General features: G+C 43.2%; 1 protein-coding gene and 1 long non-coding RNA gene across 8 annotated transcripts in view; one reads left to right on the top strand and one right to left on the bottom strand.

The window, feature by feature from the left end:
• kcnip3a (Kv channel interacting protein 3a, calsenilin) overlaps window positions 1-22,500 on the top strand; it is an 80,351-nt gene that overhangs the window by 53,955 nt on the left and 3,896 nt on the right. For 2 of the 7 annotated variants that reach the window (XM_042101614.1, XM_042101613.1), the window contains 2 exons: window positions 14,033-14,157; window positions 16,605-16,674. In XM_042101614.1, coding sequence (XP_041957548.1) covers window positions 14,033-14,157; window positions 16,605-16,674 — 195 coding nt within the window. Of the gene's footprint in view, window positions 1-5,692; window positions 6,889-10,797; window positions 11,416-13,173; window positions 13,180-14,032; window positions 14,158-16,604; window positions 16,675-22,500 lie in introns of those variants that run through there. The other 5 variants (XM_042101618.1, XM_042101615.1, XM_042101612.1 and 2 more) reach the window with 5 other exon arrangements.
• Window positions 8,646-22,500, bottom strand: part of LOC121715720 — a 23,010-nt gene continuing 9,155 nt past the window's right edge. Inside the window, exons 3-4 of the long non-coding RNA XR_006033670.1 lie at window positions 14,685-14,694; window positions 8,646-8,657 (exon numbers count right to left, since the gene is read on the bottom strand). This is a non-coding gene — a long non-coding RNA (uncharacterized LOC121715720). The remainder of the gene's footprint in view (window positions 8,658-14,684; window positions 14,695-22,500) is intronic.

Below are 22,500 nucleotides of genomic sequence, written 5' to 3'. Positions count from 1 at the left end.
AAGAAAGAAACCTGGTGGTAGGCGTTCTCCTAGGGGCGCAAAAAAGGTTGCTAGTGCGTCTACTACGGAGAACATAATTGATGACATGGTTGCTAGGAATGCTGACACAGAGAATGATTCGTCAGACTCTCTATCGTGTTCTCCCTCTCCTAGCGGAGCCGGAGTATATACATTGAACATGATCAAAAGTTTTCTTGACTCCACAAAGAATGCTAGAGGGGTTCGAGTGGAAGACCATTTTCCAGATGCAAAGGGTTTTGTGAGATCAGTTCAGCACTTAAGGAGTTTAGGAAGTTTCACTGATCAAGAGGTTCATAGACTAAGGAAATTTCTGACCAAATTAAATCAACAAATCGATGATAGTGACAGTGAGACCGCATAACTCTCTTTTTCTGTTTTTGTTCTTTTTGTTTATTGATTTGTTTTCACGCTCTCTTCTATCAATGAGTAATTTTAAAATAGCAACTTTAAACATCAATGGTGCAAGGGACCCGAGGAAAAGAGTACAGCTTTTTGAATTGTTAAAACAAAAGCATATTGATGTTATGTTTATTCAAGAAACACATAGTGATGATATGAATGCTGCTGAATGGGTTAGAGAATGGGAAGGTAAAACTTTTCTCAGCCATAAAACTTCTGTGAGTGGAGGAGTAGGTTTGCTCTTCTCTAGAAGTTTTGTTCCTTCGTCTTATGCTGTTGAGAGTATAGTAGAGGGACGACTCTTAAAAATCAGAGCAGTTTTTGAGCATAATGTTTTTGTTTTTGTGTGTGTTTATGCACCTTCATCTGGGTTTGATCGGATGTTGTTTTTTGACCAATTATGTAATGCATTGAATAATTGTAACAAAGATGAATATTTAGTTTTAGCAGGGGATTTTAATTGTACTGAGACAAATCTTGATAGGAATCATCTTGAGCCACATAGTGCTTCACGTAGAAAACTTGTTGAGATGATTAACAAACATGAACTAAGTGATATCTGGAGGAATTTCAATAACCAAAGACAGTATACATGGGCACATGCTAGGGGTAATGTTTTGTCTCTGGCTAGGCTTGATAGAGTGTACAGTTTTAAGCATCATCGTAATATTTTTCAGAATTGTAATATTATTCCAGTTACATTGTCTGACCACAGCATGGTGCAAAGTGTAATTGGCATGAGACATATAAAGCCAATGAGTGCATATTGGCACTTAAATACAACTCTACTGAGTGACACACATTTTAAAGATGTTTTTATTTTTTTTTGGAATGATTTTAGAAAAACAAAGTCCTCATTTAAGTCTTTACAACAATGGTGGGATTTTGGAAAGATTCATATTAAACAGCTGTGTCAGCAATATACTTGCAACGTCACAAATGACATAATCAGATCTATGGATAGCCTGGAGATGGAAATTGTGGAACTTCAGGATTTAGCTGAATCCACGGGAAATTGCATGCATACTGAGGCAGCAAAGACCAAAAAAGTGGCATTGGCTGATCTGCTGGGCATAAGGGCACAAGGTGCGTTGGTCAGATCTCGCTATCAGAATGTAGCACAGATGGATGCCCCTTCCAAATTTTTCTTCAGTCTTGAGCGGAAAAATGGCCAGAGAAGATGCATGCATGCTCTTCTTTCTGAATCAGGGGGTCTATCTGTAGATCCTGCTGAGATGCGAAAAATTGCCGTCAGTTTCTATGCAAATTTGTACACTAGTGAATACATTGAAAAACTGGACATGGAAAGGGAGTTCCTTGATGATCTCCCCAAGGTCTCAGAGGAATCTGCCATAGAATTAGAGGCAGCACTATCCCTGGAAGAACTGACTGGTGCTCTTCAGGGCATGGAGTGTGGGAAAGCGCCTGGGTTTGATGGTCTCCCCATAGAATTTTACAGGTGCTTCTGGCCTGTGCTTGGGGAGGACCTGCTAGAAGTGTTAAATGACAGCATTTCCAAAGGTCAGCTACCCACATCCTGCAAAAGAGCTGTTTTAACTTTGCTTCCCAAGAAAGGCAACTTGCAAGATATTAAGAATTGGAGACCAGTTGCACTGCTGAGCAGCGATTACAAACTATTTTCAAAAAGTCTGGCCATTAGATTGAAGAAAGTGGTGGGACAGGTCATTCATTCTGATCAGGCCTATTGTGTGCCAAACAGATCAATCTTTGACAATATTACCTTAATCCGGGATTTTTTGGAACTCTCAAGGCAATTGGGATTTGACGCTGGTCTACTTTCCTTAGATCAAGAGAAGGCATTTGATCGTGTTGAACATGAATACTTATGGAAAACTCTGTCAGCATTCGGGTTCAGCTCAGGTCTAATCGCCAAGATCAAGGTCCTGTATTGTGACGCTGAAAGCATATTAAAAATAAATGGTGGTTTATGCTCTCCATTCAAGGTCCAAAGGGGAATAAGACAGGGCTGTGCTCTTTCGGGGATGCTGTACTCTCTGGCAATTGAACCTCTTTTACACAAGCTTAGAAAATGTATTTCTGGTTTTAGTGTACCACATTCCAATTGTTGTGTGTTATTGTCTGCATATGCTGATGATGTGGTCATAATTGTTAAAAATCAAAAAGATATTGAAAATCTCATTAATACTGTTGAAGATTATGGTCAAATCTCTTCAGCAAAAATTAACTGGAACAAAAGTGAAGCCCTACTAATAGGAAAATGGGACAAGGGGGAGAGACTTTCTTTTCCTCTAGGCTTAAGTGTGGTAACCGGAGGTTTTAAATATCTTGGGGTGTTTCTAGGAGACAAACAAATACAGTTAAGAAACTGGGATGGTACCCTTGAGAAAATTAAAGGGCGCCTTAATAGATGGTCCTGGTTACTTCCACAGATGTCCTATCGGGGGCGTATTTTAATCTGTAATAATTTGGTGGCATCTTCTTTGTGGCATCGTCTTATGTGTATTGACCCTCCGCCAGACCTGCTTTCCAGCATACAAGTATTAATAGTGGACTTCTTCTGGGACAAGTTACACTGGGTACCTCAAAGTGTTTTGTTTTTACCTAAGGAGGAAGGGGGACAAGGCCTAGTTCACCTGGCAAGCAGAGTTGCTGCTTTTCGCCTCCAGTTCCTACAGAGGCTACTGTATGGACCAAAAGATTTGGTGTGGAGACCCCTGGCCTGTACATTATTGCGGAGGCTAGGGGGGCTGGATTTGGATCTGTCTCTATTTCTAATGGACCCTAGGAAGCTTTCTCTCCAGAAACTACCTTGTTTTTACTGTGGACTTTTTAAAGTGTTTTCTTTGTTTAATGTACATCGTGAAGGAAATTCTACCTCCCTTCACTGGCTCTTGAAGGAACCGCTGATTAGAGGCGCACGCTTGGACATTTCAGCGGGAATTGCCCCTTCCTTGGACTATGTTTTAAACAATGGAGGAATACGAACTCTAAGAGATCTTGTATGTGTAGCAGGTCCAAGTGTTAGCAATGTGGGAAATGTGGCTACAGCTTTAAAAATAAGGTCTTTGCGTATTGTGACACAGTTGTTAGATAAAGTGAGGGGTGCTCTAACAGAAAGAGAAAGTGCTCTCTTACAGTCATTTCACAGTGAGGGATCAAGCTCCAGTTGTGAAGAGTCTTTCCCATTGTTAAGTCTCACACCTGATTATGCTGGGTGTGCTGGTAATTTATTGGATTTCACTGCTTTTAATTTAGAACTTACAGATGGGAAAGTTTTTTATAAAGCTTGTGTAAAAGTCTTGAACAAAACAAAGCTTAATGTAAGGGCCGATACACCATGGCGCAGGAAACTTGTGCTTAGTGATGGTGTGAAACCTGCATGGAGAGCTTTATATAAACCACCTTTATCAAAAAAGTATGGTGATTTGCAGTGGAAAATATTACATGGCACAGTAGCTGTCAACTCCTTTGTTTGTGTTGTAAATCCTACTGTTGAAGATAAGTGTCCTTTTTGTCCAGAAAGAGAAACTGTTTTTCATTGTTTTATGGAATGTGTCCGACTTAATTCTCTGTTTTGTCGCCTAGAGTTGATTTTCAGAGGTTTTAATGTGGGATTTACAAATCAGTGTTTTATTTTGGGTGTTTGGTATTCGCAGAAGAAAAAGTCACAGTGTCAATTATTGAACTTTGTAATTGGGCAAGCAAAGATGGCCGTATGGATTAGTCGGAGAAATGCTATGGAAGTTGTTTCTGGTGTTTCTGGTCAAGATTGCGTTTCTGTCTTTTTAAGATTGGTGAAGTCTAGAATATTGATTGACTTTAAATTTTACTCAGCAATGAAAGACTTTGATGGTTTTGAAAATGTATGGGGATACAAGGAAGTCTTATGCTCAGTTAGTAATGATGAATTCATTTATGGATACGTGTTGAGCTAATGCTTATTTTGTCCTTTTTTATTTTTTAGTCTTCTTTATTTCTTTTATCCCCCTCTTATTTATTTGTAATGCCTAGTAACTGTTAAATATGTACAATAAAGTATTTTGCTAAATTCTAAAAAAAAATTCTCTCTCTCTCTCTCTCTCTCTCTCCCTCTCTCTCATTCTCTTTCCCACAGTCTAACCTTCGATGACTTTCTGTGTTTTCTGACAGTATGGGTTTTCTCTCTCTCTCTCTCTCTCTCTGTCTCTGTCTCTCTCTCTCTCTCTCTCTCTCTCTCTCTCTCTCTCTCTTTCTGTTTGCCTGTTATGCTCCTTCTCCTTTCCTCTCTCCCCTGATTTTTAAACTGCTACTGCTCTCCTCTTATGAAAAGAGAGAAAGGGAGAGAAAGAGAGGGAGAGAAAGAGGGAAAGAGAGAAAAAGAGGGAGAGAATAGGGGATGAGAAGAGGGGTACAAAGGAAACAAATCTGAGAGAGGAATGAGAGGGGTAGGTGGCACAGTGGAAAGAGTGATGGGCAACAGAATGTTAGCAGGGCAGATAGAGTGGACGACGGCACCCTCAGACTCGGACGAGACAGTCTGCCTGTCACGCTTTCTTACGGGACAACAGCAACAAGGAGTGGAGCAAACAAGAAAGAGAGGGAGAGAGAGAGAGAGAGGAAGGGAACAGAGGAAGGAAAGAAGATAGAGAGGACATAGAAGCTCTTGGTGCTGACACTGGGAAAAAGAGAGAGAAGAGAGTGAGTGAGAGAGAGAGAGAGAGAGAAAAGGAGGAGTAAAAAACATGTATGGTCCATTAGCGGTGGTGGAGGGCAGCAGAAGTGGACTCCGGTTCTCATTTTCTCACAGGACCTCACTTTGACCAGAGGAAACCCTTTCTGACACCACAGGAACCCGGGACTGCGACTCTCCAAAGACGGAGACCCACCCTGTTAGCGCATCTGGATGAAGAAGGAGGATTTCATTTTCACACACACCCACATACACACACACACACACACACACACACACACACACACACACACACACACACTCAAGCAAGCATACACACACACGCACACAAATGACTAGAGAGGTGGCGTGGGTGGCGGAAAAGAAGTAACACAGAGAAAAGAAGACAACAATAATAATAACAATAACAACAACGGCATGAAGACAACCGCGTCTCGTTTTCACTGATGAACGAGAGTGTTTTATTTCCTTCTTCCTGCTGCGCTTCAGTGGATGACGCGTCTCTCGGCTCCGATGGCGTTGATCAGGCAGAATGCTATTTATTCCACAGGGCTTGTCAGTGCTGATTGATTGGCGGCTGTCGTCGTCGTTGTTGGCGTGTGGATTTGGGGGGGGGGGGATTCAGCGGAGCGACATACAGTATATGTGGTTGTCTGGGATGCCCCTGGACGGTCGTAAGGTCACGGAGGACCGCAGAGCCCTGAGCTTCGACTCTCTCAGATCTCTCTCCACTGGACGTCTGTTACTCCTCTAAACGGCTTGAGGTTGGTGCAGGCCCATAATTGACTGGGAGGCTATGTCAAAAACATTTACTTTAGGTGTCAGTTAAACCAGTCATCTGTCAGTCAAGTGTGTCAGTGGTTTACCGGCAGGGCATGGGCTCTCTCGCTCTCTCTCACACACACACACACTCACACAGATGGGAGTCAGAAACAAACCCGTTTCACCATCGTCTGGGTCTTCACACAGGCAGCATTACATGTTTATTAATGCTGGAATGTGTTTGGAATTTGTTTACTGATGCTGTGCGAGTAGTGGAATGACTCCCTTAATGAAGGTTTGACACGTTGGTCAGGAAACTGTATCGTTGGTTTGGAAACTGTATCCTTTTATCTGAAGTAGCCAAGAAGTCTGTTGTCTGAGGTCTGCCTTCATAGATTGAAGAAAGTAAAAAGAGATCTATTTGCAAGTCAGTTTGCTTTGAACCAGAGTTATGCATATCTGATATCACTGCGTCGATACGGCCTGCTCCTTCCAGAAAGAATAACTGCATCAACAAGCTGTAGTTTCTCAGCGTCCTGTTGAAGATTGGACCTTTGGGGTGAACCCATTGCAGTCTGACTATCATCTATCAGTATTTACCGTGGACACTGATGTGCTCGGATGTTATATATTCGCAGATTGGTCCCCATCTTTTCTTCCTGTTTTTCCTGTGCTAACAAGGGAGATTGGGAATCATGAAATCAGACTTGCACATTTCTGTTGTCATCTGTTCACCTTGGAGCATCTTTTCAAACTTGATTTACAAGCCTCTCCAGATCAGAGATCACTCAGCCTGCCATGACTTTGACTTGTGACTGTGTGAGCGTGCTAACAAGGTTAAGCATCACACTAGTGCCAACGAGGCCAGGCCCCTGCCACCCTCTGCTCCCCACTCTGTAGTGCCTTCTCTTTGGGTACCCCCTGGGAAACCCCCCCTGCCCCCGGCCAAGCCATGAGTATCCAGGGGATGGAGCTGTTTGCCATCGGGGTCGTGGTCATCCTGTTCATGGCCGTGCTCAAACAGTTTGGGATTCTGGAGCCCATGTCAATGGACGGTAAGTACGGAACACTCAGGAAAGTCCTTTTTTAAACTCCACCTCCAAATGACAACTGTCCAATCATGTCTTAGCACCTGTGATTTGTCGCCACGGTGATAAGGGGAGCTTTTCTCCTTGTTATGTACAAAGGCATCTGTAGAAAAATGCTAACAATGCTTCATGACTTGCTGTGGTTTATATATACAGTCATTTCCTGTGTATCAGCCGCATTGTGTACAAACCGCAGAACAGTGTTTCGTGTAAATGGAAATGAATGAATTAGAATTAGATTGTATCACATAGAAAAGAAAGGTATTCCCATGTATAGCCCACATGTATAAACCTTGGTTAATAGTCTGGAAATTACAGTAAGGGATATTTGTAAATCTATACATTCTACACATGGTGAATTGGTGTGTGTGTGTGTGTGTGTGTGTGTGTGTGTGTGTGTAGAAGCTCAGTAACTTTGTCATATGCATTACTAGCCAAATGCAAAAGAGCAGAGAGCTTTGTGCTTGAAAACATCACAGCCTTGACTTCCTGTTAACAGCCTTGACTTCCTGTTGACAGCCTTGACTTCCTGTTAGCAAAGACTCAGAACTCTCACCAAACTGCTCAATACCAGACTCGTAAAACCCTACGCTTTCCTTCTGATTCTGCACTGGGAATAATGTGTGCACAGACAAGGCAGTGATAGAGGCAGTGCCTGCAGCTGTGTGGGCTCGGTGTGTCTCTGTAGTGCAGGGGTAGGCAACCTGCGTCTCTTTAGCGCTGTGTGGGCACGCTGTGTGTCTCCGTAGTTTAGCTCCTGTCTACTGGCTCCCTGGCTTTCTTTAAAAATGGAAGTTATCAAATATTTCTAACAATTTCATATAGTTGTTAAGCTTCAAGCTGTCCCAACATATTAACAGTTAAGTAAAAATATTATACTGCACAATGCAGCATATATGCATGGCGAGTACTATTCCTGAGGCTAATACAGATAGAGATGTTTAAACTGATTTCTTTTAAATGGTTCCGATATCTTTGCAGCCCCATACATTTTTTATTATTATTTCTGGTAAGTTTGCCGACACCTGCCATAGTGGGAGGACTCCACTACTCATGAGCTTTAAAGAAGGAGGGGAATTGGTTGTGCTGAGTGTGTTCAAGCAAAGTCCTTTTAGGCAAGTCCCTCCACGGCGGCCATATTGCAACGCTTTTTGGGCACTTATCGGGCATCTATTTTGGCAGAAATGCATGCGCGCAAGGCTTCACGACACCAATCTTGCTCCATCAGCGAGATCACAACACATGATTGGCACAATGTTTTCACAGCACACCACATTATTGGCTCAATGTATTCACAACACAGCACATGATTGGCTCAATGTATTCACATGTCAACGTTTTGCCGCGGAAGGGGTGTGATGTGTGTAGACAACGGCCATATTGGCGTTACAAACTAACCCCATGCATTTCTATGAAGGATTTTTTGAGTGCTGTGTCTCCTCATTAGAAAGTCTCTGGTTTAGGGCTCTGGTTGCGCTAAAAATGGAGGGAGTGTTATCTGTTGATCTGTTTCTCTTGCTTCTCTTCAGCATCGCCCCTCCTCCTCCTCCTCCTCCGCCACCTCCTCAGACTGCCGAGGCAGAGGCCCCCTGCCAGTCTAGCATTACCTCTTATTAATAATGCAGTGCTTATCGAGCAGGCTTTCTTTACTACCGCCTAAATATGGGGTCCTTCTGTCATCTGTGCACAGGGCTTGAAGGACACTGTCCATGCATCAAACCCCACCCAAACATCAGCTGTTACTTGCGCACACACACACACGTACGCAGGCACATACACACCCATGCACACACATACCCAAACATACACAAACTATCCTTTTACTTTATCTCTCTCTCTCTCTCTTTTGCAGTATTCAGTGTTGAAATGGGGTGTGTGTGTGTGTGTGTGTGTGGGTGTGTGTGTGTGTGTGTGTGTGTGTGTGTGTGTGTGTTTGTGTGTGTGTGTGTGAATGCTTGGGACAGGATCCAGGGTTGTGGTGAGCTGAGTGTTTTTGACTCATTATCATATAATCTTCTCTCCTCACGTCAAACAAGTTTGCAAGTTGTCTTCAGGTGTCTTGGACAACAGACTTGTAGTTATGATCTTGTCTCAGTTCAAATGGAGTAATTTACCAATCAATAGCGCTGTTTATCATAGGCCATAGCTTCCTGAAATAGCGCAAACATGTAATGGAGTAATTGATTTCTGCACTATTCTTAGTCTCTCTCTCTCTTCCTCTCTCTGTCTATGTCTCTCACACTTTTGTCAGTCTATGTGTGTGAGTTGTGAGTGTGTGTTTTGAATAGACTAATGTATGTAATGTATTTGGCATCAGAGTGTGTTGAGGGTGTGAGAGAGGGTGCAGTGGCTAAGGTTATCACCGACAGATCATTAATGCTCATAAAACAACACACACACACACACACACACATACACACACACACAATCATACTTGTAGTTGTCTGTAGACTTTTGGACAGCAAATCAGCGGATGACCCACAATTTTCACCACTTAAGTCTCAGTCTTGAGAAGATCCCTAGAGGCCACATCAGCGCAGAGTGGCCCTGCAAGACTTGTGGTGGGGAAGAGGTAGTGACACAGGTGGCCACTAGAGGGCAATAAGAAACCAGAGATTCAGTCAGTAATCAGATGTGCTGTGCTGTGCCCACTACTGTCTGAGCGACTCACATACAGTACTGTACATACACACATTGGTCTTTTCTCATAGATCAGTCATGACGTGATGTTCAAGAGAGCCTTTTGGAAGTTATAGGCCCAGCGGATCTGAACCAGACCAAGGCCAATCAATCAACTCAATTGATCTGTTTCAAAGCCACACGCCAGAGGTTGCTGTTTTTATCATCGCATCAATTGGCACTTTTGTCACCAGGTGACGTGTGTGTGTGTGTGTGTGTGTGTGTGATCTAATCAGTGTTAACAATGACTGTGGGGTCCCTTGAGCTCTCATGGATTAATCTCTTCAGGCTCCTTCTGTAATGAAGTGAAAAATTAGCAGAAAAACTGGTTCAGAAGGCTAGGGAGGCCGGATGTAGGGCACCTGTATGTGTGTGTGTGTGTGTGTGGTGTGGTGTGTGTGTGTGTGTGTGTGTGTGTGTGTGTGTGTGTGTGTGTGTGTGTGTTGTGTGTGTGGTGTGTGTTTGTGTGTGTGTGTGTGTGTGTGTGTGCGCACGCCCCTGTGTGTCTCTGTCTGCTTGTGCGCATGCGTGTTTGTGTGTGTGTGTGTGTGTGTGCGCGCCCATGTATCAGTGTCTGTGTGTGTCTGTGTGTGTGTGTAAGTATTTGTGTGTGTGTGTGTGTGTGTGTGTGTGCAGTTGTGGTCTGGGTTTTCCATTTGCCTTTGGTCAGTTTCTCTCTCTGTGGGGCCTATTTTCTCACTGACCAGTACAGCAGAAGTCTCTCTGTATGTATGTGTGTGTGTGTGTGTGTGTGTGTGTGTGTGTGTGTGTGTGTGTATGTGTGTGTGTGTTAGCGAGTTAGCATGCTGGCAGCATCAATGCCAACAGTACTGTCCTTTCTGTCTTTAGTAAATACTGTAGATTAGCGTGTTCAGCCCAGACTGCGTCTATAAAACAGATAACATGCACATCATTTGCACGCTAGTTTGCATTATCCAAATTCAATAACATGCCATTATGACTAGTCTCCGTCTCCACATGGCAGTGTGTTGGAATGAGAGCTGAAGGCAGAGTTTCTCCTCACCCATGCTAATTAGGGCAGATCTGATTCTGATTGTGATTTGATTCCAGGGGAGAGAGATGACGAGGTGGCATCATTTCATTTCCTCTCCCAGGGCCACTCAGGAGGCAGCGAGAGGTTAAAGAGATGATTTAAAACAAGGAGAAGGAGAGAGAGAAAGAGAGGGAGAGGGAGAGAGGGAGAGGGAGAGAGGGAGGAAAGGATAGGATTGGCAGAGAACACGAGTTCTTGTCCAGAGCTTGTCTGGCCACATCACTTCACTGGATTATTACAGCTCGCAAATTTGGACCGTCGGCCTGATGTCGTGGATCAGGACATAGGGAACTACTTATTTTGAACTTTCTGAAAAAGTCTGTATTCTACTTTTTTTTTTTTTTTTTAAAGCTGTTCCATTCTTTATGGTTTCTTGATGAGGAATTGATGTGGGAAAGACAAGCAGATCCAACAAATTTTTTTCCCCCCAGTGTGGAGTACTTTTCTTCAGTTTCGGGGTACTTGCAAAGTCAACCTTCCGCTGAGATCAAGTCCGGCTCTCTGACCTGCCGTGGACTCTGTATTTGGGGTTTGTGAAGTCGCTCGGGCCGGACGAGAGAGCGAGAGAGTCCACGGGAGGTCTGAGGGGAGACGTGAAGCCACGCTGGAAGGAAGGGTGTAGTAAGAAAAGGGGTAGAAAGAGGAGAAGATGAGTGTGAGATGGGAGACAGAGGGGCTACAGACGGTGGGCATCGTCTGTCTGGTATTCATGTTCCTGAAACTCATGCACCTGCTGGGGCTCATAGACATCACAGAGACAGGTGAGCTATAGGTGACACAGAGACAGGTGAGCAATAGGTGACACAGAGACAGGTGAGTTATAGGTATCACAGAGACAGGTGAGCTATATGCATCACAGAGACAGGTGAGCTATAGGTATCACAGACACAGGTGAGCTATAGGTGACACAGAGACAGGTGAGCTATATGCATCACAGAGACAGGTGAGCTATAGGTGACACAGAGACAGATGAGCTATAGGTGACACAGAGACAGGTGAGCTATAGGTATCACAGAGACAGGTGAGCTATATGCATCACAGAGACAGGTGAGCTATAGGTGACACAGAGACAGGTGAGCTATAGGCATCACAGAGACAGGTGAGCTATAGGTGACACAGAGACAGGTGAGCTATAGGCATCACAGAGACAGGTGATCTATAGGTGACACAGAGACAGGTGAGCTATACTGTAGGTGACACAGAGACAGGTGAGTTATAGGCATCACAGAGACAGGTGAGCTATAGGCATCACAGAGACAGGTGAGTTAGCCAACACAGACATAGATATTAGAAAACTAGATACCATATTGGGCTCCAGAACGTACGTAAATAGCGCCACCATCATGGTGGGGGCAACAACTGGTGGCCAATGGAGAAACAGCTGTCTCTGATTGCTGGCAAGTGTTGCCCATAGACAGCAAGGTGTTTGCCCCCAGCAATTTGGCGGCCACGTTCACATAAGCCACCTAATAGAACTCGACGGATAATGCGGTATCTAGCTTTCTAATATCTATGATCACAGAGACAGGAGAGTTAGAGAAATCACAATGACAGGTGAATTAGCCATCATAGAGATGGCACAGGTGCGAGAAGCATCACAATGCAGGGAGAGAATAGAGAGAGAAAGCAAGAGAGAGTATGTATGAATTGTTTAAATATGAAATAGAGTTAAAGAAAGAGAACCAAATGAATACGGGGAGGGCTAAGGAGTGCAGAGGGGTTAAAAGAAGACGGCAGGTGATGGTTTCTGGTGATGACATGGCATAGCACAAGCTCCTTTAGAAAACCATCTAATGCTTTTTTTCCCCATTCTTTCGTATTATTTACTGTAGAATACCATAGTTCCTGTAAACCTCATATTTTCTGCTTCTGACTCGGCATGCACACAGCTGGACTCAGAGAATGGTCTTTCTTCACTACTCTTTCAGTCGCTATGCGGGCAGCCGTGGCCTACTGGTTAGCGCTTCGGACTTGTAACTGGAGGGTTGCCGGTTCGAACCCCGACCAGTAGGAACGGCTGAAGTGTCCTTGAGCAAGGCACCCAACCCCTCACTGCTCCCCGAGCACCGCTGTAGTGTGTGCTTCACCTCACTGTGTGTTCACTGTGTGCTGAGTGTGTTTCACTAATTCATGGATTGGGATAAATGCAGAGACCAAATGTCCCTCACGGGATCAAAAGAGTATATATACTTATACTTATACTTACATGCACTCAGTAACGTTGTTGTTATTCTGAGTGTCTTTGCTGCTTTTACTAATCAACGGTGTCCATCTCTTCTCCTCTCTCTCTCCTCTCTCTCTCAGCGCTGCGTGTGAGAAGCTGTATATTTTGGCATGACTTAACACTGTGTTCTCTTTTCTGTCTGTTTTTTCTCACCCTCTCCTATCTCTCTTTTCTCTCCTCCATGTATATCCTTCCCCCCTCACTTCTACATCATTTGTGTGTGTGTGTGTGTGTGTGTGTGTGTGTGTGTGTGCACGTGCGTGTGTGTGTGTGTGTGTGTGTGTGTGTGTGGTAGCAGATGGTGAGTATATTGACGACTGGAGTGTATTGTTTTTATAACCTCCCCTTTTGCACTGCCACCCCTCTAGAGTTGTCGTGAAGTCTCTTGCGTTGGTGTTGTTTCGGCCCAGTGCTTTCTTTCTCTCTGTGTTTGGTGTCCGTAACGAAACCAGGTGGGCCAGCTGGATGTAAACTAGCTTGAAGCATATCTATAGCACCTTTCTCTTCTAACATTGGTGAGACCATGGTGAGACCATTGTGAGTCCATGGTAAGACCATGGTGAGACCATGGTGGGTTTCTCCCTAGGGGGCTTCCCAGGGTGCCAGTAAAACCTTTGCTAAATTCTCTAAATTGAGCTCAGTGCCTCGTTACCTGGTGATATAAAACAAATCAAGTACACTGCCAGAGAAAGTACTCCCCCCCTCTCTCTACCCCCCCCACCCTCTCTCGCCACTCTCTTTATCCCTCTATCTCTCTCTCTCTCCACTTTCTTTATCCCTCTCTCTCTCCCCCCACTCTCTCTCTCTCTGCAAGACTCCCTGTCTCTTCCGTCCCCTTGCAAGTTTGCACTATTTTTGCTAACTCTTTCTTGATTTCACCCCTTTTCCTCCTGATTTTCCTCTCCTCCTCCTCTTCCTCTCCCTCTTTCCTCGCCTCTTCCTCTCCCATGTGTTTCCCTTTGAATCTGCTTGCCCCCCCCCCCCCCCCCCGCCCCCCGCCGTCTCGTACCTGTTCCCCATGCACTCACCTGTCTCCCCCACCCCTCCTCCCTCTCCTTTTTCTCTCCCTCTTTCTCTCTCTCTCTATCTCTCTCTCTCTCTCTCTCTCTCTCTCTCTCTGTCTGTCTGTCTGTCTCTTTCTCTCTCTCCCACAGACAGCAGTGACAGTGACCTGGAGCTGTCCACGGTGCGACACCAACCCGAGGGTTTGGACCAACTGCAGTCTCAGACCAAGTTCACCAAGAAGGAGCTGCAGTCCCTCTACAGGGGCTTCAAGAATGTGAGTTCTTTGTGAATGGGCTACTCTAGCCACCTGTGTAGTGTAATGGGTTAGTCTACCTGGCGCATTTCCAAAAACCATAGTTGCTAATTAAGTTAGCTAACTAAGCACTGCTGCATTACAACTTGTTATAAATCCATAGTGAATCCATAGGTATAAATAATCACTTTGGTTTGTAGACATCACGATAAGAGAACGAGTTTGAAACTGTAAAACATGTATTTATGTAATCTCAATGATAATTAAGTAATACACTGAAGTTATTCCTAACTAACATGCTTTTATAACATTTTTAAATAACAAATATAACTAATACTATTAACATACTGAAGTTATTCTACCAGAGCTATTCTCTATGTGCGCTCTGTATTCCAATGTCTCTGTCGCTCTGTCTCTCACTGTGGCTGGGCGAAGCCTGTTTGAAAAAAGCATGCTTGGCCTTGCACCTGCAGAGATAAAGATGTCATCAGAGGCGGGCACTACTCAAAACAGCTAGTAAGAGAGTAAACAAGTGAACAATATGTAACCCATGAACACCTGTGATCACTGTATAAACCTCTGAACTTTGTGTTAACCTCTGAACTTGTGTTACGGTGAAAGGTTTGTACAAAAGTTTGGCTGCAACAGTGTTGACTAGCAAAAGATCAGACCAAAAAAAAAAAGACCAAACGATCCTTTCTTAATGCCACCTGTGGATTCGAAGTTGCCAAGTGTTGTGTCAGCATCTAAGGAGGGGTATAAATATTGGTGTTCGACAATTATTCAGGAGTGCGATCGTGCGATCCATTCAGGCTTTGTTTTCGGAATCTTTGACTCAGAGTGCCAGCAATCTAGATCATTGTTGATGATTTTTGTACAGCCACAGCATATTCTGTGTTATAGCTATGGACACATACTATGGCTCGTTTGAAAGGTGAGACTTTAAGCTTTCAGTGGGTACATACCTTGAATTTCCCCTTGGGGATCAATACAGTATCTATCTATCTATCTATCTATATATGAAGGGTTCAGATGCAAAAGCCTCTAAATTCCACCTATGTCAAAAATGAGATAAAGATGGTGAGGGGATGCTCTCCACACATAGTATACGCTAATCAAATAATTTAACTTCTAAACCCACTAAATACCACTCTCTTCCTGGTCTGAAATATCGATTTATAGGCAAAAACCTATAGGAGCCTGAATTTAAATGCTCATTTAAAAGAAAAGTGGTCAGACGGATTTAGAGGGTTTTGCATCTGAACTCTTCATATCTAAACCGTTTATTTCTACATCCCTCTGTTCCTGAGAATCCCAAGCTAAACAGTGGCTAATTTTCATCAAAATGCCTGTTTTTTCTAGAAATTGAGATATAGGGTTCAACTTTTTCAATTTTCCCCTTCAGCACCTGAGAGGTGTTGCCTGTAAAGTTTCCGGGAAGTGACCTAGCGAGACCTGGCGAGACTACCACCTAGTGCTAAACCCACAAAAATAAATGGCCTGGTTTTGACCTGACTTGCATGCGTCACTGATTCGACCCAAAGCGGCAACCATCAAAAGCAGTTATGATAAAATGTCCAGATTGTGCGTTTTCATGAGTTTTCGATCGTCATCTATTTCAGTTCTATTCATCATAGAGTTCCCAAAATCGCACATACGGTGTGTTTGAGTGTCTAAAATAAAGAATCACCCAGGTGCAACTTTGTCTATACTAATATCCTGAAGACTTCACAAATGTAATGCCAAACGTCAGCATGTTCCAAATAGGTAGGCCGACAGGCACTTTGCATGTCATACCATGTAGCTCACCTTATCTGTTGGCTTGAACGCTAAAAAAAATATGGGTCGCGACTAAATTATCATGGGAAATTGTGGGTCCCAAAGCCAGACCAGTTAAGAACCACTGGAGTATATGATATGTGATATTCTATTATTTTGTTTTAATGTACAGAAGCACACAGTCCATCTAATCAATAGGTATGTGCCTGGACTCAATTTTATACACTGACCATTTTCTCACCCATTTATTTCTAACGGTCGGTCATTTCTGACCGTTAATACACATGGGTGTTCTAAAGTTAAATAAAACACCCAAATTGTTATGAAAATGATCAAAATGTGTTTTGTGGTGTTCAGACGCTCTGTGTAAACAAGGCCATAGAGCCTCATGGTAGTCAGAATAAGTTAACAATATTTTTGAGAGAAAATAATTGTCAGTCGGTGCCTACCAACTTGCACCATCACCATGTGAACTGCTTTTAATTGTACTAATTAGGATTCTTATTATTGCTGAAAATGCCCTTCCCAGAAGTTGTGACAGCTATTTTGTGGAATTGCACAAGTACACAGTGTTGAGTCATTTATTGACATGTTAAAAGGTTCCACAGGGTGTGGGTATTTTTAGCTGATGTGTTTTTCTCCATTGAGCCTCTCCCTCCCTCTCTCTGTCTCTACTCTGTGACTCTCAGGAATGCCCCAGCGGATTGGTTGATGAGGAGACGTTCAAGACTATCTATTCTCAGTTCTTTCCCCAGGGAGGTGAGCATGGCTACCGTGTGTGTGTGTGTGTGTGTGTGTGTGTGTGTGTGTGTGTGTGTATTTTCATCCACACAGTGCATCATTTCACAAACGCTCAGCTAAATAGCCCTTAACACAGGCGCTAGCTCATGAAAAATGCAATCCCAGCTCTTTTCTCGACTCAATGTGTTGGAGCAGGGCATTCCGCCCTCGGCCCTTTGGAGGCTTGAGAGAAACGCTGAATGTGTTGGAGCAGGGCATTCCGCCCTCAGCCCTTCGGAGGCTTGAGAGAAACGCTGAATGTGTTGGAGCAGGGCATTCCGCCCTCGGCCCTTCTGAGTTTCGGAGAGAAACGCTACCAGAGGCTTCAGCTGCACTCTGGTCGTCGGTCGTGAAACTGGGAAGGAGACGTAAGCCAATGTCTCTCCCGTTGGTATCTGATGGCGATGAGCCCGTGCAGCTCTCTAACCTTTTTACTACGCTGGAGAAGATTCCAGAGCCTGACTCGGAGGCTACGGTCGAGTCGCCTATGCACCAACCTGTCCATGCCCGCTCCAGAGGGTCGAGGAAACGCACCTTGCCTTCGACTCCTGGTTCTCAAGGGAAGCGCCGACATAGCATTTCCCCTCCTACTGCATCCGACTTGACGTGTAACCCACATGTGTCGCCCTGCTCCGGAAATGAAACGGGCTTGATGGCTATTACAGACGACGACGACGACATCATCATAACTGGTGTTACTTCACGTTCATCTGAATTGATGACCACCAGTCATGGCTGCGAGGTATCGCCCCCTGTCTCTCGGAGGCAAAGTTCCACTGTTGCCCACCTTCCCTCTTCCTCACCTTCCCCTTCTCCTCCTGACAGTCAATGGCCCTTGAATCTGACAGCTCATGGTACAGAATCAGCACCTGAACTTCTGATCTTAGGTGATTCTATTGTCAGACATGTCAATCTTCCCTCAGCCATCACATACTGCCATAGTGGTGGCAAGGTTCAAGACTTCATCAAACTCTGCCCAACACTTATTAAAAGACATCCCTCAGTATGCACTATAATAATACATGGTGGAATGAATGATGTTATGGTCGGAAAATCAGAAAAGTTACACCAGGATATCGAGACATTATGCGTGACTATGGAGGGTTTGGGGAAATGCTGTTTCTTGTCTGGACCAATCCCTGTCTTAAGAGGCGTTGAGCGCTTCAGTCGTCTTCTTGGTGTGCATCACTGGATGCAGAATTTTTGCGTAGCTGCGGGATATAATTATATCAGTAACTTCGACTCCTTTTGGACCCACATAGACCTTTATAGAGGTGATGGATTGCATCCAAACAAGAAAGGAGGAAAGAGGGAAATGTCCAATTACACTCAATTTATGTCTAATAATTACGGTGCTGCACTTCACTGTCTGGTCGAGGGGATTTCTCGGGACAACAGCTGGAGCTACTCTGAGAAAGATCTGCTGAGGCCGCCGAGCTGTTTCTGACCAGTGAGCTGCCATGCCAACTGCCTGGAGTCTGGATTGAGCAGACTACGTTAACATTAACGTTGAAGAACTCTGCATTACGGACCAACAAACGGTCGCTGTTCAACGTCCACCGAGTTGCTGATCTAAAGGTCGCCCATGACTTCGGACTGTTATGCTTCCAGTGACTTCGGACTGTTATGCTTCCAGACTGCCAGTGAGTGTAAAGAACTTTGTTGGCGTTGCATGCATCGGTTTTGGAGACACAGCTGTGTGCAGTTTCACGCGAGTCATCATTGCCCTTGGACATTTTCAGCCGGTTGGAAATTGGACTAATTTTATTTTTAATTTGTATTTATTTTATTTATTCATTTGTTTGTTGTTTGTCTTGTATGTCTTGGTGTCACGGGTATGCGGGCGACTACGCCGCTCCGTCCGGCATCTTTTGCGTTTGTTATTTCTTAAATGTAGTTCTATGTCTTGGTGTCACGGGTACGCTGGCGACTACGCCGCTCCGTCCGCTATTGTCTTTGTTAGTCTATGATTTTGTATGTCAATGACAATGTCTTAGCCTATATGTGGAGCGCTTTGGGTGGCACTCTGTGCACGTTAAATGCGCTATACAAATAAAACTGACTTGACTTGACTTGACTAATAATTGTGCTTGACTATTGCTTCAGCACGATCCTCTTTTGGGTCAATCCCCCGTTAAAGATAAAAAGGCACCGGTTTCCTGTATTGAGGGTCTTGCTCATGATCTCCCAACCATCAGCACGCCTTATTCTCCCCGCTGCCGGCATCCGCTGGCCTTCACATTTGATGTAGCCACTCCCAGCGTGTCCCCCGGCAGTATGGCACAGATCGATCTCTCTGATGCCCCCTGCTGGTCACTTTTACCTGTTAACTCTATACCAACTGAGTACCCCATTGTGCCTTTTGTTTCCGTTAGACCCTTTTTACCTCAAAAAAAGATAGGGAGGTGATTAGGAATAACCTTATTTCTTTAATTAAGCCTACTACCTTCTGTAATTTAAGGTCTGGTCTATCCCAGGTGCCAGTAAATTTGGAGTCTCAAACGGATTTCACTTTAAATAAACAAAAGGGATTGGGTGTCATTCACATGAATGTTCGTAGTCTCACATCAAAGCTTGATTATATTAAGGTTTGTGCACAACTTACAAATGCTGATATCTTTGTTTTTTCTGAAACCTGGTTGACTGATCGTGTGAGTGACGTTGATATTGCTATTGATGGTTACAATGTTTTTAGGACTGATAGAGTTGGCTCCTCTGGGAGTGGAGTCTCAATATATGCCAAGGAACACCTTTATGTTTCTATTGTCAGTTCTATTTCTATGCCTAAGAGTTTTGAGTGCCTTACGTTGAATGTTAACCTGACGAATAAATCCAATTCTGATAGTGTTTTTCTGATTGGGGCCTATCGCCCACCTGCTGCAAAGTCTTGTGCTATTGCTGAGTTATTCAACCTCTTGGCCTCTCATGAAAGATCTGAAATGTTATTATAGTGATTTGAACTTGGATTTCTTAACCAATGCTTCACTCCAACAAGACCTAATATTCATGACTTAGAGCGTGGTTCTCTACTGGACCTTATTTTAACAAACAAACCTCATAAGTTCAAAGCTAGTGGTGTTTTTCCTCTTGATTTCAGTGACCACTGCCCCATTGCCTGTATAAGGGATGCTAGGCAGCTGAAATCTAAACCCTGTATAATTACCAAAAGGAATTTTAGAAATTTCTCTGAGCAAGCCTTTCTGCATGACCTGTATCTCAGTAATATTTGTCATTCTTCTACTAATTATCTTGATCCTCACATTGCTCTCGACCATTTTATTGAGAATTGTAATTTGGTAGTGGACAAGCATGCCCCTTTTAAGAAGTTTAGGGTTAAAAATAGAATGAACCCTTGGTTCTCATCTGACATCTCTGAGATGATACGAGTTAGAGATTTATCCTGGAGGAAAGCACGTGCTTCTGGCTTGAGCTCTGACTGGAAGGATTTTCACCTGTTACGTAACCAGTGTCTTGCTACGATTCGTAAGGCCAAATCCTCTTATTATCTGTCAGCAATTTCAAATTGTAATGGTAATCCAGCAAAATTTTGGAAAACGGTCAAGACATTGTCAAAAGGCCCAACTTCATCTTTACCTGGCAAAGTGGTATGGAACTCTTCCAAGATTTCTGATAAATACAAGCAATGTGATGCCTTTAATGAGCACTTTATCTCAGTAGGTAACATCTCTGAGGCATCTGGTTCGTCACCTTCTGATCCAGTCTGTGACGGCCCTGTAGACCAAATTAATTCTAGGCCTGATAGGTTCTCCTTTAGACCATTCTTTGGTCCTGAAGTCCTAGAGGGTCTGTGTGCTATAGATCCTAAGAAATCCACAGGTGCTGATAAATTGGATCTAAACTTATTACTTTTAGCTGCCCCTATTATTTGTGAAGCGATGACGCATATATTCAATCTCACTTTAGTGACTAATAGTATCCCTACGGTGTGGAAAACAGCTTTCATTCTTCCTTTGCACAAAGGAGGTTCTGTAGAAGACTTGAATAATTACCGTCCTATCTCGAAACTTCCTTGTTTGGCAAAAATTCTAGAGAAGCTGGTGAACAAACAGATAAAAGAGTTTTTTATCTACATTTAATATTTTAAATACTTATCAGTCAGGATCGGGACACAGCACTGTGTCAGCTACCGCTAAAGTTGTAAATTACATTGTTCACGCCTTAGATAACAAGATGGTCTGTGCTGCTCTTTTTTATTGATCTATCAAAAGCCTTTGATACTGTGGACCATAGATTACTTCTAAAACGCCTCAAAATGATAGGTTTTGATGATCGGTCATGTAATTGGTTCAAGGACTATCTAACGGATAGAGTTCAAGCTGTGGTTGCGGATAGTCATCAATCACATTTCTTGAGTATTACTAAAGGTGTGCCACAGGGTTCTATTTTAGGTCCTATTTTATTTTCTCTTTTTATTAATGATTTTAGCTCTGGGATTGTTGAAAGTAAGATTCATGTATTCGCTGACGACACTATCATCTATTCAATTGCCCCTTCTGTTGAACTAGCCTTGACAAACCTGCAATCTGATTTTAATGTTATCGAACATGCGTTTATTGACCTTAATCCTAAAAAGTCAAGTCAAGTCAAGTCAAGTCAAGTTTATTTATATAGCACATTTCATACACAGAGGTCATTCAATGTGCTTTACATAAACAAAACCAAACGATAATAACAAATAAAAGCATAGAAGGGCAATATAGTCAAAGAATAGTTAAAAGGTAAAGATCATAATAAAAAGAAAACATAAAACACAAGGTAAAATCATTTAAAAATAAAGAATAATTAGTAAGCAAAAACAAAGGCAAAAGTAGTAAAAAAAGTAATAAAAGACAAAGTAGAATAATTATCGAGGCAGATTCAGAATTTGTAACTCGGCACAGTTAGCAGAAAGCGTCTGAGAACAGTTTGGTCTTAAGTCTAGATTTAAAACTGGCTACAGTTGGGGCCTTTTTAATGTCATCCGAAAGTTGGTTCCACAGCTGAGCCGCATAGCAGCTAAAAGCTGCTTCACCATGTTTAGTTCTAACTGTAGGTTTTACTAGCAGGTTTTTCACCTGGGACCTGAGAGGACGAGAAGGTGTGTACTGCTGAAGCATGTCTGACAAGTATTTAGGTCCTGCTCCATTTACTGATTTATAAACAAGCAATAGTGCTTTAAAGTCAATTCTGTGACTTACTGGAAGCCAGTGCAAGGACTTAAGAATTGGAGTAATGTGGTCAGTTCTTTTAGTTTTTGTTAGAGTCCTAGCTGCTGCATTTTGTATCACCTGAAGCTGTTTAATAGTCTTTTTAGGAAGGCCTGTGAACAGTCCATTGCAGTAATCAACCCTGCTGGAGATAAATGCATGAATGAGTTTTTCTAAGTCATGTTTTGACATCAGCCCTCTGAGTTTGACAATATTTTTGAGGTGGTAAAAAGCTGATTTAGTTATCGCTTTCATGTGGCTGTTGAAATTTAGATCACTGTCAATTAATACACCAAGGTTTTTAACAGTATCCTTTGCCTTCAACCCTTTTGTGTCAAGGAGAGTGGCAACCCTAAGTCTTTCCTCATTTTTACCAAATATAATTACTTCAGTTTTTTCTTTGTTCAGCTGAAGAAAATTTTGAGACATCCAGGTGTTGATTTGTTCTCTACACTGACACATAGATTCAAGAGGACCATAGTTGTTTGGTGATAGAGCTAAGTAAATTTGTGTGTCATCTGCATAGCTATGATATGAAATCAAATTATTTTGAATGATTTGTCCAAGTGGGAGCATATAGAGGTAAAAAGACAAAGTA

Source organism: Alosa sapidissima, chromosome 8, assembly GCF_018492685.1.
Source record: "Alosa sapidissima isolate fAloSap1 chromosome 8, fAloSap1.pri, whole genome shotgun sequence".
Taxonomy (NCBI): domain Eukaryota; kingdom Metazoa; phylum Chordata; class Actinopteri; order Clupeiformes; family Clupeidae; genus Alosa; species Alosa sapidissima.
The sequence above is the reverse complement of the archived record's forward strand: the minus strand, read 5'-3'. Positions and strand labels throughout refer to the sequence as shown.